Here is a 13,361-nt window from a genome sequence, read left to right as displayed (position 1 = left end):
TGACAGGCGGAGCAGCCAGGAAGTGGGATGCTGCTAGAAAAGTCCTACGTTCCTGGGAGTCAGCTCCACTCAGCATGAAGCCTCAGGATTAAACAGCTGAGAACCGAGCGTGGATTTTGTTTGTTTCTGCTGGAGATCGAATCAAGGGCCTCCGGCACACAGCAAGCACTTTATCAGCTGAATTAGTTCAGTTCCCTGCTCTCAGCTCCCCTCACTCCCAACATCAAAGGTTATTTTATTTGCATGCCATATGTGAGCCCAGTAATGCACCCTTGAAGAACGATTATGTAGATGTTGAGATGGGCAGACATGCATGTGTGCATGCTAGGTCTGTTAAATCAGACAGCACACAGTGGGACCCATGCTAGGTCTGTCAAGTCAGACAGCACACAGTGGGACCCATGCTAGGTCTGTCAGGTCAGACTGCACATAGTGGGAACCATGCTAGATCTGTCAGGTCAGACAGCGCACAGTGGGACCTGTGCTAGGTCTGTTAGGCTAGACTGCACACAGTGGGACCCATGCTAGGTCTGTCAGGTCAGACTGCACACAGTGGGACCCATGCTAGGTTTGTCAAGTTACATTGGGACCCAATTCTACAAATCACCTAGAGGAGAAATTGAGCCTTCTCTGTTCTCTTTCTTGGAGCTTCTCGGGTTTGAACCCAGAGCTTGGCTCCTGCTTCATTTAGCTCTGTTGGTGTAGCCCTAGAATTGTTTTAATTTGAGCCTTCTCATGGTTTTGCTTTTGTGTGTTAGATGTCTTCACCCTGAGCTCGGCAGCAGTACCTCCCGTCTGACAGGTCCGGCCAACAGCCTCAGGGGCTGACCCTTTGACTTGCCTTGCTTCTGAGGCTGTTTGGATCCCACAGAGACCCCCCCCCCTGCCTCTGCCTCCTGAGTGCTGGGACCACCTTGCCTAAGACAGTGTGTGTTTGTGTGTGTGTGTGTGTCCGTGTCCTGGAACTCACTCTGTAGACCAGGCTGGCCTCAAAAGCAGAAATCCGCCTGCCTCTGCCTCCCAAGTACTGGGATGAAAGGCCTGGAGAGATGGGCTGGAGAGATAGCTCAGTGAGAAAGAGCACTGACTGCTCTTCCAAAGGTTCTGAGTTCAAATCCCAGCAACCACATGGTGGCTCACAACCATTCTTAATGAAATCTGACGCCCTCTTCTGGTGTTTCTGAAGACAGCTACAGTGTACTTACATATAATAGTAAATAAATCTCTTAAAAAAAAAAAAGAGTTGCAAAGATCTGCCTTTCTCTACTTCCCATCTCCCTGGTAGCAGTGTTGGGATTGCAGTGGCTTCCATTATATCAGTGTTTATGTGGATTCTGGGATTTTTTTTTTGTTTTGTCTTTTTTTTGTTTGTTTTTTCAAGACAGGGTTTCTCTATGTAGCCCCTGGCTGTCCTGGAACTCACTCTGTTGACCAGGCTGGCCTTGAATTCAGAGATCCACCTGCCTCTGCCTCCTGAGTGCTGGGATTAAAGGTGTGCACTAGAAGTCACTATGTAACCCAGGCCAGCCAGGCTGGTGATCTGCCTTAGCTTGCTAAGAGCCGGGATTTTAGACAGCTATCACCATGCCCACCCTGTATTCTTTCTCTAAAATATATGTATCACTTTTGTTACAGAAAAAATGCAGGCCTGTAAAAACAAGACCTGGGTAGGGGAAACAGCTCAGTAGAGCAGCTGTCTAGCATATATGGGGTCTCGGTTCAATTCCTAGCACCACACAAACAAATATAAATAAAGATAAGAATGATAATAATAGGCCGGGCAGTGGTGGCACATGCCTTTCATCCCAGCGCTTGGGAGGCAGAGGCAGGTGGATTTCTGAGTTCGAGGTCAGCCTGGTCTACAGAGTGAGTTCCAGGACAGCCAGGGCTACACAGAGAAACCCTGTCTTGAAAAAAACCAAAAAAAAGAATGATAGTACTAATTCATTCAGCTCGGCCAGGCCTTTAATCCCAATATCTGGGAGGTAGAAAAGAGGAGATCTCTGTGAATTCCCGGACAGGTAAAACTACAGTGAGACACTTCGTCAAAAAAATTAATTATACCTCAGCCACTAATTTCTATGTTCACAAGCTTGGCTTCAGACTGGTAGCCTAAGATCCTTCTTGGTTCTTGAGCCATCTTTACTGGGTAAGTTTAGCATTAACTCCCCTCCCCCAGTCAAAGAAACTCCCCTTTCCAGCAAACGGAGACTGTCACAGAAAACCACAGCTGGACACAATGTGGAACATAGCCCTAGGAGCTACATCTAGGGCTCCTACATCTAGGGCTCAGGGAGCCTCCTGGAAGAGGGGCGGGACTCAGCTGTTTAGCAGCCTTCGCTAGAAATGGCTACATAAACAAGACTGAAACAATGGGGGGAATGTGATGGGGTCCCAGCCCTAGACAAAGTGATACAGGCAGCTGTCAATAGCTTAGGGCTAGTCCTTCCTACAGATGGGTCCCCTAACTGGCTGTCCAGTACAAACTGGTCAGCCCTAAAACCATATGCACACAGTCAACAAAAATAGCGTCAGAATAAGTCAGCAGCCCTATTTGTATATTTTTGCATACACATAAACTCACATATAGCAATAATAACTGAGGAAGAAGAGACTATGAATTTGAGAGTTAAGAGGGTTTGGAGGATGGACAGAAAAGGGGAGTGATGTAATTGTATTGTCATTAACAATGTAGAAATATTAAAATGTAAGGTACGTTCTTTCAATGTTGCTCTTAAATATACACAGTTATCTAAAGCATCCTGGGCTCTGTCTGTTTAAATTTTTTATCAGACATTTGCACGGTCCACGAGAATTCTGCCTTCCTGTCTTTCTGTGCTCCGCATGCTTGCTTGCTGTCTGAGCTCAGAAGGGAGCAGCACACACACTGAACCAGTTACAGATGGTTGTGAACCATCGTGGGAGAGGTGCTGGGGATCGAACTGAGCTTTCCTGAAGGGGTTGTCAGTGTTCTTATCTGATGCCGAGCCAGCTCTCCAGCCCCACCTCCTGAGTTCTGAGGTCAGTTATGGCTACATAGTGAGACCTTGTCAAAAGAACAAACACGGAAACCTTGTGGATTTTCTTTTTCAGTTTGCAGTGCTAGGAACTGGTCTATAGGCCTGACAGTTGGCTAGATGAGCACCCCTGGCTGAACTCCAACCACTGCCTTTTGCTTTTTCTGGCAGGGAGTTACTAAGTTGCTCAGGCTAGCCTAGAACTTGTATTCTTCCTTTCTCTGACTATCAAGTCCTTGGGATTATAGGCATTAGCTATTACTATTAGCTGAAGTTAACATTTTTCTCAAGGTATTTAGGTGTGTTTATTCATTTACTTATTTTTAAAAATGTTTAAAATTTTCTTATTTTGTGTGTGAGAATTTTGCCTTCATGTTGTCTCTATGCACCACACGTGCTGGTCCTTGAGGAGGTGGCGAGCCTCTATGTGGGTGCTGGGAATCGAACCTGGGTCCTTTGCAACGAGAACAAGTGCTCTTAACCACTGAGCCAACTCTCTAGCCCTCGGCCTGTTTTTTAAATTACTGATATAGGGGCTGGAGAGATGGCTCAGAAGCTAAGGGCACTTGCTGCTCTTGCAGAGGACCCATGCGATGGGTCACAACTGTCTGAAAATCCCATCTCAGAGGAGCTGCTTTCCTCTCCTGACCTCCAAGGAAACCAGGCAAGCACATGGTGTAGACACACACACACACACGCACATCCATATATGCAGGTGAAAGAATCGCACAAACAGAATGAAAAGTAAATGTAACTCTTTCTTAGCTCACTGTGACGCCATCAACCTAACAGGCAGGCACCAGGACGGGAATGTGGTGAGAATACAAAGGCCCGGATTTAGACCTCTCAGCTGTGTGTGGAATTCTGAATGGCCTACCAACCCAGGCAAGCTAGCTAGTCCCTCCTTCTCCTTGGGAGTCTCAAGGGCTCAGCCCTGGAATGTGAGACATTTACTCCTCCACGCAGTGTAACAATGTCTGAATGTGTGACTGAATGTGAGGACATTTTGGCTGGCCTAAGGTGATTAGAGCTCTTGGGCTGTCTAGTACCCTGGTGTGGCACAGGCTCCTTTTTGGAGAGGGAGATGTTAAAATGTCAGATAAGGAGGAGTTTATAGATTTAAATTTCATGGAAATTCGAGTTCCCCTCTTCTGGAGAAAACAACAAGCTGTGCTGGAGATATGGAGTCCCGTGGGTGGAGTGGTTGCTTAGCATGCATGGGCCCAGGTTCAAACACCAGTCTTGGGGGGAAATTCTAAAACTGTATAAGCTGCCCCTGCGTCCTTCCTCCTCCTCCTCCCCCTCTTCTTCTTTTTGAAGCAGGGTCTCACTTTGTAGCCTTGACTGGCCGGGAACTTGCTATGTAGATCAGGCTAGCTTTGAACTCAGAGATCTGCCTGCTTCTGCCTCTCAAATGCTGAAATTGGAAGCATGTGTCACTACGCCTAGCCTAAGTGACTTAGTTGTGATAATGTGAACTTAATGTGATTTAACAATGGTACTAGTTAAATAAAAACAAAACAAAACAAACAAAGGAACAAACAAAAGCTCTGGACCTGTGAGGTGGCGGCTCAGCATAATGTTTGTTCCTGAGCCTGGTGACCCTAATCCTTGGAACTCACACTGTGGGAAGAGAGAACCAGCTGACACCTTCTCTGCTCCCTACTCCTGCCATGACACTTGAGCTCACTCATATAAGTACAAAAAACTAAATTAAAAAAACTATTTGCACAGGGTGAGACAGCATAAGCCTGTAATTTCAGCATTCAGGAGTCCAATTCAAGGAGATTTTTGAGTTTGAGGCCAGGCTGTAGACACAGCACAGCAAAACTACCCCAAACACACATTAACGCACACTCCAAATTCAGGGCAACCTGCTGCCTGGCGATCCCTGGTTAAAAGAAAAATAAAGCACTTCATTTGGTGTTCAAATTCTTTTTTTTTTTTTTTTTTTTTTTTTTGAGACAGGGTTTCTCTGTGTAGCCCTGGCTATCCTTGAACTCACTCTGTAGACCAGGCTGGCCTCGAACTCAGAAATCCACCTGCCTCTGCCTCCCAAGTGCTGGAATTGAAGGCATGTGCCACCACTGCCGGGCCAAATTCTAATTTTAGATAGGCAAGAGGTAACCTGGATTGTTGTGAAAATTGTTACCTTGGGTTTTGTCTCAGTATGTTTTTTGAGAGGGGGCCTTGCCATGCAGCTCTGGCTGCCCTAGAGCTCACTGGGCTGACCAGGCTGGCTGCAAACTCACAAAAGATCCACCTGCCTCTGTCTCCCGAGTGCTGGTCTTACAGTGTGCACTGCCGACATCCCAGCCTTTGTTTTTAAACAGCTGCAGAGATTGCTCAATGGGTAAGAGCACTGACTTAGGCTGGGCAGTGGTGGCGCACGCCTTTAATCCCAGCACTTGGGAGGCAGAGGCAGGAGGATTTCTGAGTTCGAGGCCAGCCTGGTTTACAGAGTGAGTTCCAGGACAGCCAGGGCTACACAGAGAAACCCTGTCTCAAAAAACCAAAAAGAGCACTGACTTCAGAACCTGAGCTTGATTACCAGCACCCACATAGCTCACAACCTTTTTAAAGTCCAGTTTCACGAGATCTGATGCCTTCTTCTGGACTCCAGTTGCTCCAAGCACACATGTGGTATACAGATATACACAGACACAGTATCTGTAAATACACATACATTAAAAGCATTTATTTATTTATTTATTTATTTATTTATTTATTTAATGTATATAAGTGCTCTACCTGCATGTATGCCAGCATGCCAGAAGAGGGCATCAGATCACACTACCATGTGGCTGCTGGAGATTGAACTCAGGACCTCTAGAAGAGCAGAAAATGCTCTTAACCTCTGAACCATTTCTCCAGCCCCAATAAAAACATTTTTGAAAACTTAATTGTATGTGTTTGTTTGTGCACAGTGGTGTGAGTTCCAGGAGGCCAGAGCCCCTGCAGCAGGAGTTTCCTGAGCGGGGCCGCCCCCTGCAAGCACTGCAAGGGAGAAGGCAGCTCTCCAGCTGTGTGTTATTTTTGTAATCTACCAGGATGAACCTGGCAGAAGCAGCTGGATTGATAGGAGCGCTCACCGGCTCAGAAATCAGTCTGCAAAGTACTGAGGAATTACTCACACATGTGCTTATGCTGTAGCCCGGGTGCTGCACGCTGAAAACAGGATTCTAAGGAACACACGCACACACACGCACACAGACACATAGGTACATAGTTATGCATACACACAGACGCATACAGAGACACACACACATGCAATCACGCAGACACATAAACACGCACACACAGACATAGACAGACAGACAGGCACACAGAGTCCTGAGCAAGGAGGACAGGAGGATTCCTAAGAACATACTCTGGCTGGATCAAGTGCAGTGTCGTCAGAGAACTACTCCAGGCAAAACAAGCCTCTGGTGAAATTCACACCCACACTCCAACTACACAGTGACACCTGGAAGCAGAGTGCCCCAAAGTTCCCTCAGGTGAAGGAGCCAGTGAGATTTAGGTAGGAGGGGCTATATTTGGAAACTCAATGAAAATAAACGCATTCTCAAATTACTTACTGGGAAACCACAGTGTTCTTAGTATTTTTAACTTGCTGCCACCTGGGCTCCTTCCCTCCTTTCATGAGCAATCACAACTGTCTGACATTCAACAAGCACACACTCCTCCCCCACCCCCAGTAGAAAATTAAAAACCGGTGACTCCCAGGGTCTGGATACCGTGGCTAACCTGGCTAACCTGTTACTTAGGGAGCTAGGAACAGGACACTGCGCCTCATACCAAGGCAGCATGGACGACGGGATCGCATCCCAGCTTGGTGACCCTTCACCATAGCTGCAGGCTATGAGGCATCTAATGAGGGGGCAGCTGAGTGCCCTCGGCCGCACTTGCAGAGGACCTCCTGACCTCCATGGACACATGGTGTAGATGGCCATGCAGACAAAAAAACAAAACAAAACAAAACAAAAACCCTGTACATTTTAGATGATTTTAAAATATTTTCACCGGGCAGTGGTGGCCCACGCCTTTAATCCCAGCGCTTGGGAGGCAGAGGCAGGCGGATTTCTGAGTTCGAGGACAGACTGGTCTACAGAGTGAGTTCCAGGACAGCCAAGGCTACACAAAGAAACCCTGTCTTGAAAAACAAAACAAAACAAAACAAAACAAAAAAATACTTTCAGCTCAATGTATATACCTGTGTGTGGGTCAGTACACTTGAGAGCAAATGGTGAAGGGGGCACGGGGCTCCTCTACAGGTGGATGTGCAAATGGCTGTGAGCTTGCACGGGTTTGTAGATCTTGACTCAGGTCTTGGGAACAGAACTGGAGTTCTCTCTAACAGCAGTCTTTATTCTTGACTGCATTGTTCAGAGCCATCATTCCAGCCCCTAGATGTTGTGGCCTTGAAAAAAATTTAAGCCATTTTTGGTAAGGATCTAGGGCTTCATCTCAAATCCATTGGGCAAGTGCCCTAAAGCAAGTGCGCCTCCGCGTGAGGGTGCCAGTGTGGGCCCGTATCCTCAGCTAGAGGCCAGGGTTGTTTGTTTTTAGATTTATTTTATGTATGTGAGTACACTGTCTTCAGACACACACATCAGAAGAGGTCATTGGATACCATGGTCATGAGCCACCATGTGGTTGCTGGAAATCAAACTCAGGACCTCTGGAAGAGCAGCCAGTGCTCTTAACCTCTGAGCCATCTCTCCAGCCCCTATTTATCCTTTTTTGTTGTTGTTCTTTTGAGGCAAGGTTTCTCTATACAGTCCTGGCTATCCTGGAAGTGTATAGACCAGCCTGCCTCTGCCTCCCGAGCGCTGGGATTAAAGGCGTGAGCTACCCTGGACCCTGATGACTTTTAAGCAGTGCTGGAGATAAATCAAGGGCTTTCACATGCTCAACTTCCTGTTTTTCTTTTGGAGGGGCCTGAGGCAACATCAGTGTGCCTGTAGCCTATAGCCTAAGCTGTCCCAGAACTCTGTCCACAGCCCAGGCGCAGGTACCCTAGCACAGGGGCTAGAGCCATGAGCAATCATGTTTGGCCGCAACCTTTTTTTTATGTTCAGAGTATTTTGTTTCCATTTATATTCCTGCATCACGTTCATATGTGGTGCTCATAGAGGCTAAAAGAGCTCACAGGACCTGCTGCAACTGGAGTTACAGATGGTCTAGAGCCGCCATGTGGGTGCCAAGAGTTGATCCTGGGTTTTCTGAAAAAGCAACAAGTGCTCTTAACAACAGAGCCATCTTTTTTAGCCTCTTTCCTATTTTTTTTTCAAAGATTTACTTTATTTGTAAGAGTACACTGTAGCTGTCTTCAGACACACCAGAAGATGGCATCAGATCCCATTATAGATGGTTGTGAGCCACCATGTGGTTCCTGGGATTTGAACTTAGGACCTCTGGAAGAGCAGTTAGTCATCTAGTTAGCACTGAGCCCTCTCTCCAGCCCCCCATTTCCTATTTTATTATTATTAAGATTTTATTATTATTAGAGTTTCACAGTGTAGCTCAGCTGGCCTCACAGAGTTCCACTTGCTTCTAAGTAGCGAGTGCTGCAATTAAAGGTGCTTGCCACTTATTTTTCTTATTTTACTTATTTGCTTTTTCAGGACAGTGCCTGCCTCTGGTGTGCAACTGCTGGGATTAAATGCATGGGACACCGAGTCCCACTACTCATTTATTTCTACTGTAAAATATGTGTGTTTCTGAGTATGGGTTTGTGTATATGGAAGTAACGCCTGTAGAGGCCAGTGGAAGGATCGGGTCCCCTAGAGCTGGAGTTGGACTCAGTGTGGGTTGTCTGACTTGACTGAGCTCAAGTCCTCTGAAGGACAGAGCTGACGCTCAACCACTGAGCCAAGTCCTTCAGCCAGTTTCTTGGTGTGAGAACGACTTGGCTGTTTACTGCAAACTTTTTAGCACAAGGAATAAAGATCAGGTGAGTCACTCACTTCTTGGTTTGCATCTGTACCTTGAGATGGGGTCTTGGGGATATCCTGTCCGGCCAGGCTTCTTAGGGAATCAAGGCTGACCAGTATTCCTGATTCTCCCCTCCACCTCCCAGACTCTGGGCTGACAGGTATGTGTTAGCATGCTAGTATGGTGTGGCACTTTCTTGAATGGATTTATGTGTGTAAGTGTTTTGCTAGCACGTATGTTTGTGCTTGGCAACCTCAAGGTCAGATGACGGTGTAGGTTCCTAGGAACGAAGTTATGGGCAGTGGTCAGCTCCTATGTGCTCTTAACTGCTGTTGGTCTGAACTACTAAAGGTATCCTAGCCTAACCTGGAGCCTTGCGCACAGCTCAGCAAGTGCTGTAATCTGGACTCCAATCCTAGGCACCCCACCCCAACCTTCCTGAGATAGGGTTTTCCTCCTCAAGCTTAGAATCTCTGTAACCCAGGAGTGAAGGTTTAATTTTCAGCAGTCCTGCCTCAGCCTCCGCGTGCTGGATTCACAGACAGCACACCTGGCTCTGAAGTCCTTTTTTATAGAGGAAAAAAAAGCCAAGCCACCTCCACCTTGGGAGGCTCTGACCATGAGCAAAAGGGTCAACCTGCCGACTTCATGTATCATCTGGACAGGATTTCACTATTGCACACATCATGAAAGGACAACAGCAGCAGCAGGAAACTACCTTTATTGAGTTAAGTCATTGTGGTAGGTATTTTATGGCTTAGGGAACTGAGGCCCGTAGGATTTCTGAAATCAACCCAGTTTTTGTTCTTATGATAGTGTCTTATGAAGTGGGGACCCATGCTGGTGGTCCCCAGTTAGGCAGCAACTCTCCTGCTTCCTTCCCACTTCCTCCTTCCCCTTATCCACAAAAGAAAGGCCTGACTGGCCAGCAGTTCACTGTGTGGACCAGGGTGGCCTCGAGTCCCGCAGGCTCCCGTTTATAAAGGTGTGGCCTGGCCATACCTATTCCTATCTTAATCACTGTTCACCTAAAACTTAGCTGAACCTCGAAAACAACGCTAGTCACTGACAGACCTACTCACAGGCTCTCAAATAGAATCCTTTTTCGGATGCGTCACTGGAACTTAAAATCCGGTCGCGCCTTTGACAGTTTTTAAAGTTCTATTTTTCCTTCTAAAAGACTACTAACGTTAAAATAACAGTAGCAGCCTTACGGTAATGTCACCAAGGCACTCCGCTAAGCGGTCCGGGTCGATCTTCCACACCCACGGGAGGACACTGCCCACTCAACCATCGAGAGCCCTCGGCGTCACGGCGGGCACCACGCAGCTCACGCGTTTCACCGCACCGGTCGCATCGGATCCCAGGAAAGCGAAACTCGGGAGGCGCGGCGTTTCCCGTCGCCACAGCCCCGAGGACAGCCGGGAGAAAACAAAAAGCGAACTGAAGTCGGCGCCTGTGCGGAGGCGCTGCGCGGTCCCGAGTTCGGTCCCACCTTCCGCCGTGCGCACCGAGCGCCCACAAGTGATCGCGCCGGGCCCAACGCCGCGGTCGCCGGGAACCTCCGGCTAAACGCCGGCGGCCGCGAAAACAAGTGCGCTCCGCCCTCGCGGACGTCAGCGGCCCGCCCCCATCCTGCCCTGGCCGCCCGGACGCCCCCGCCCCACAAAGGCCGAAGCTGAGGCCCCACGGGAGAAAGCGGAGCCCGGGCCACCGCCCTCCGAGACCCAGGCCGCCGCTCGACCCCGCCCCGCGCGGCCCGCGGGCTGCCGCCCCTCCCCCACCGGCAGGGCGATGGGAGCCCCCGCACCTCCCCCGCTCCGAGGCTCCAGAGCCCCGGCAGCACCGCCTCCGCATTCGTCCGCTGCCGCAGAGCCTCTTGGGAGTTGGAGTTCCAAGACCGTCTCTAGACGCCGCGGCACCGCGCCAGGGACTACCACTCCCACAATGCAGCGCGCCGAGCGAGCCACACCCCCACGTGACGAAGTCCAGACGACCCGGACTACAGTTCCCGACGACCCTTGCGGCGCTCCCGCCCTCCCTCCCTCCCGAGACACGAGCCGAACTGGGCGTCAGGTCGGGGAGCCGGTCGGGTTCCCGCTCGCTGTCCCCGCCGCCGCCGCCCCCCACAGTGCCTCTCCCGCCTCTCCACAGCGCCGGTCGTGGGAGCTGCATCCTCCACTCAGTTCGCTGTGGGGACTCCGGTTCGGGATCAGCGAGCCTGCGACACGACACACCGACACCCCCGTCACCTCCAGCCCGGGCGACCCCTCCCCGGCCGGGTCCGCCCTCGCCCCTGCGCGGTGCCGGAGCTCCCCGGCCCTGAGCGTCCCGTGGGCCCGCTCCCGCACTCCGGCCTCGGCACTCCCACAGCCGCCGCCCCCCACCCGGAACATGGACTCCGACTCCTGCGCCGCCGCCTTCCACCCCGAGGTGAGTCCGAGCTTCGCTTCGCCGCCCCCTCCCCGGCCTCCGCTGCACTCCGGGCCGAGCCGGACCCCGGGAAGCCGTCTCGAGCCCTGCCTCCCTCCCCCACGTTCGCCCGGCGCCCCCGGCTGGGGCCCGCGCCTCTGCTCCCCGCCGGTCCTCCCGGGCGCCGCGCCCACCCTCCGCCCCGCGGACATGGCCCTCCGCCGCCGCGCCTCGGGCTCGCGGGGTCTCCTCCCCACTTCCCCGGTGCGGCCCGGCCCCCTCGGAACGGCTACGCGCGCGGTCCCGCCGCCCCCTCCACCGGCCAGGCCGCGCCCCGCCCCCACGGCGCCCGCGTCCTGGGGGTCCGGACTCCGTAGCCGGTCTCCCGCGCCCGCCCCTCCCCCTCCTTCCGGGGAGCGGCCCCCGCGCAGCGTCTCGGGGTCCGGGTCGCGGTGCGGGGTGCGCGGCGGGGGCGGGGCGGGGTCCGAGCGGTCCGCGGTGTCGCAGCTGCGGGCGGGAGGCGCTGGGGCCTGCGCGGCGCCGGGACACCCACCCGGGTCCCGCGGGCGTCCCGCACCTCACGGGTGGGCCCCGCACCTTCCGGGGCCTGCGCGGGCGGGCGTCGCGCGCCATCTGCTCCGGGAGGGAGGGCGGGTCCCTGGCCGCCGCCGCCGCGGCGCCGCCCCGCACTCCGGTCCGAGGCCCTGATCTCCCCCCTCCCCCCGCGATGTTCCCTGGGGCGAAATTAAAGTTTTTCCCGAGTTGGGGCCCGGTTGGACCGCCCCGTGGCCGCCCGAGTGCCGGGAGCGCGCGGCCGGCTCTGCCGCCCGTCGCCTGCGGGGCTGGCCGAGGGGCGGGAGCGAGCGGCCTGCTGGAGCAAGTTGGGACCGCGTTTGAAAGTGCTGCGTTGCGCGCCGCTTTGCGGGAGGTTTTCGGAGGTCTACTCGGTGTCCCCCCTCCCCCAAGCTGGCGGATCACCTGAGCACGGGTGGGGGTAGGGACAAGGTGCGGGGTGCCACCGCAGGGAATGTTCCGGGAGCCGCGATGCTCCGCCTTCTCGGGAGAAAATCCCTTTTTGTGATGGGTGCGTGGCGGCCGTTGAGAATGGCCCCTGAGCGGGCCGTTCCCGCATAGGTCTTAGGGCTTTCGTGCGCACTTAAACAGTGTTTCCTTTCTGACTCAGTCGGAGGAACATTTCGGTGTCGGCATCCCGCCCCCACTTTAGGTGAGGATGTCCCCTGAGCTGCGGACGCTGGGCCCCCCTCCCCCGCCTTGGCCTCGAGGGAGTCAGGTTTAGAGCGCGGGGAAAGATTAAGTAGCTGATCTTTGAAATCACTTTGAATGTGTTTGTTTAGAGCCACAGCTGTGGTTCGTTTTCAGAGTGGGAAATCTGTAGCAAAAAACGTAGATGTTGGCGCTCCTGATGGGCCCTGCAGGGACAAACAGATAAGGCGAATGCCAAGACGTGGACTATAGACAGGCTTTTATCTTCTAGCCAGTTTCCAATGTTCTTGGCACAGAATCTTAAAACTCCTCTTTCCACCGTAAGAAAAGTGTTGTTTCTTGACCCCCAACTTACCTTATCTTGTTTCTAGACTAAATCCTGCAGTGTTTTGTGACTTGGCAATAAAAGTTGCAGCTTGCTTTGTTTTGGTCAGTTCCCTCTCCGGGAGTCTCCCTCACTGACTCTTTGTTCCCCTCCACAGGAGTACTCCCCCACTTGTAAGAGGCGCAGGACTGTGGAAGACTTCAACAAATTCTGCACCTTCGTCTTGGCCTATGCGGGCTACATCCCCTACCCAAAGGAGGTAATGACTAAGGTTTTGGATCGATGTCCCGCACCTTGGGTTCCTGCTGCAGGTGCCTCAGCAGCAGCGGTCTGGAAGTGCCAGCTTTTGGACAGGCATCTCTGGCAGGAGTCAGTTTCTTTGGGACCTAGATCAGCAGAGACATGATTTCCAAAGTTTTAGTAGGCATGTCTAGAAATGATCCTTT

General features: G+C 52.0%; 1 protein-coding gene across 1 annotated transcript in view; it reads left to right on the top strand.

The window, feature by feature from the left end:
• Positions 1 to 10,641: 10,641 nt before the first annotated feature.
• Positions 10,642 to 13,361, top strand: part of Phf13 (PHD finger protein 13) — a 5,797-nt gene continuing 3,077 nt past the window's right edge. The window contains exons 1-2 of the mRNA XM_031379596.1: positions 10,642 to 11,387; positions 13,073 to 13,174. Of these exons, the coding sequence (XP_031235456.1) occupies positions 10,749 to 11,387; positions 13,073 to 13,174 (741 nt within the window). The 5' untranslated portion in view covers positions 10,642 to 10,748. The remainder of the gene's footprint in view (positions 11,388 to 13,072; positions 13,175 to 13,361) is intronic.

This window comes from Mastomys coucha, unplaced genomic scaffold (genome assembly GCF_008632895.1).
Source record: "Mastomys coucha isolate ucsf_1 unplaced genomic scaffold, UCSF_Mcou_1 pScaffold18, whole genome shotgun sequence".
NCBI lineage: Eukaryota > Metazoa > Chordata > Mammalia > Rodentia > Muridae > Mastomys > Mastomys coucha.
Note: the sequence above shows the minus strand (reverse complement) of the source record. Positions and strands in the feature narration are given on the sequence as shown.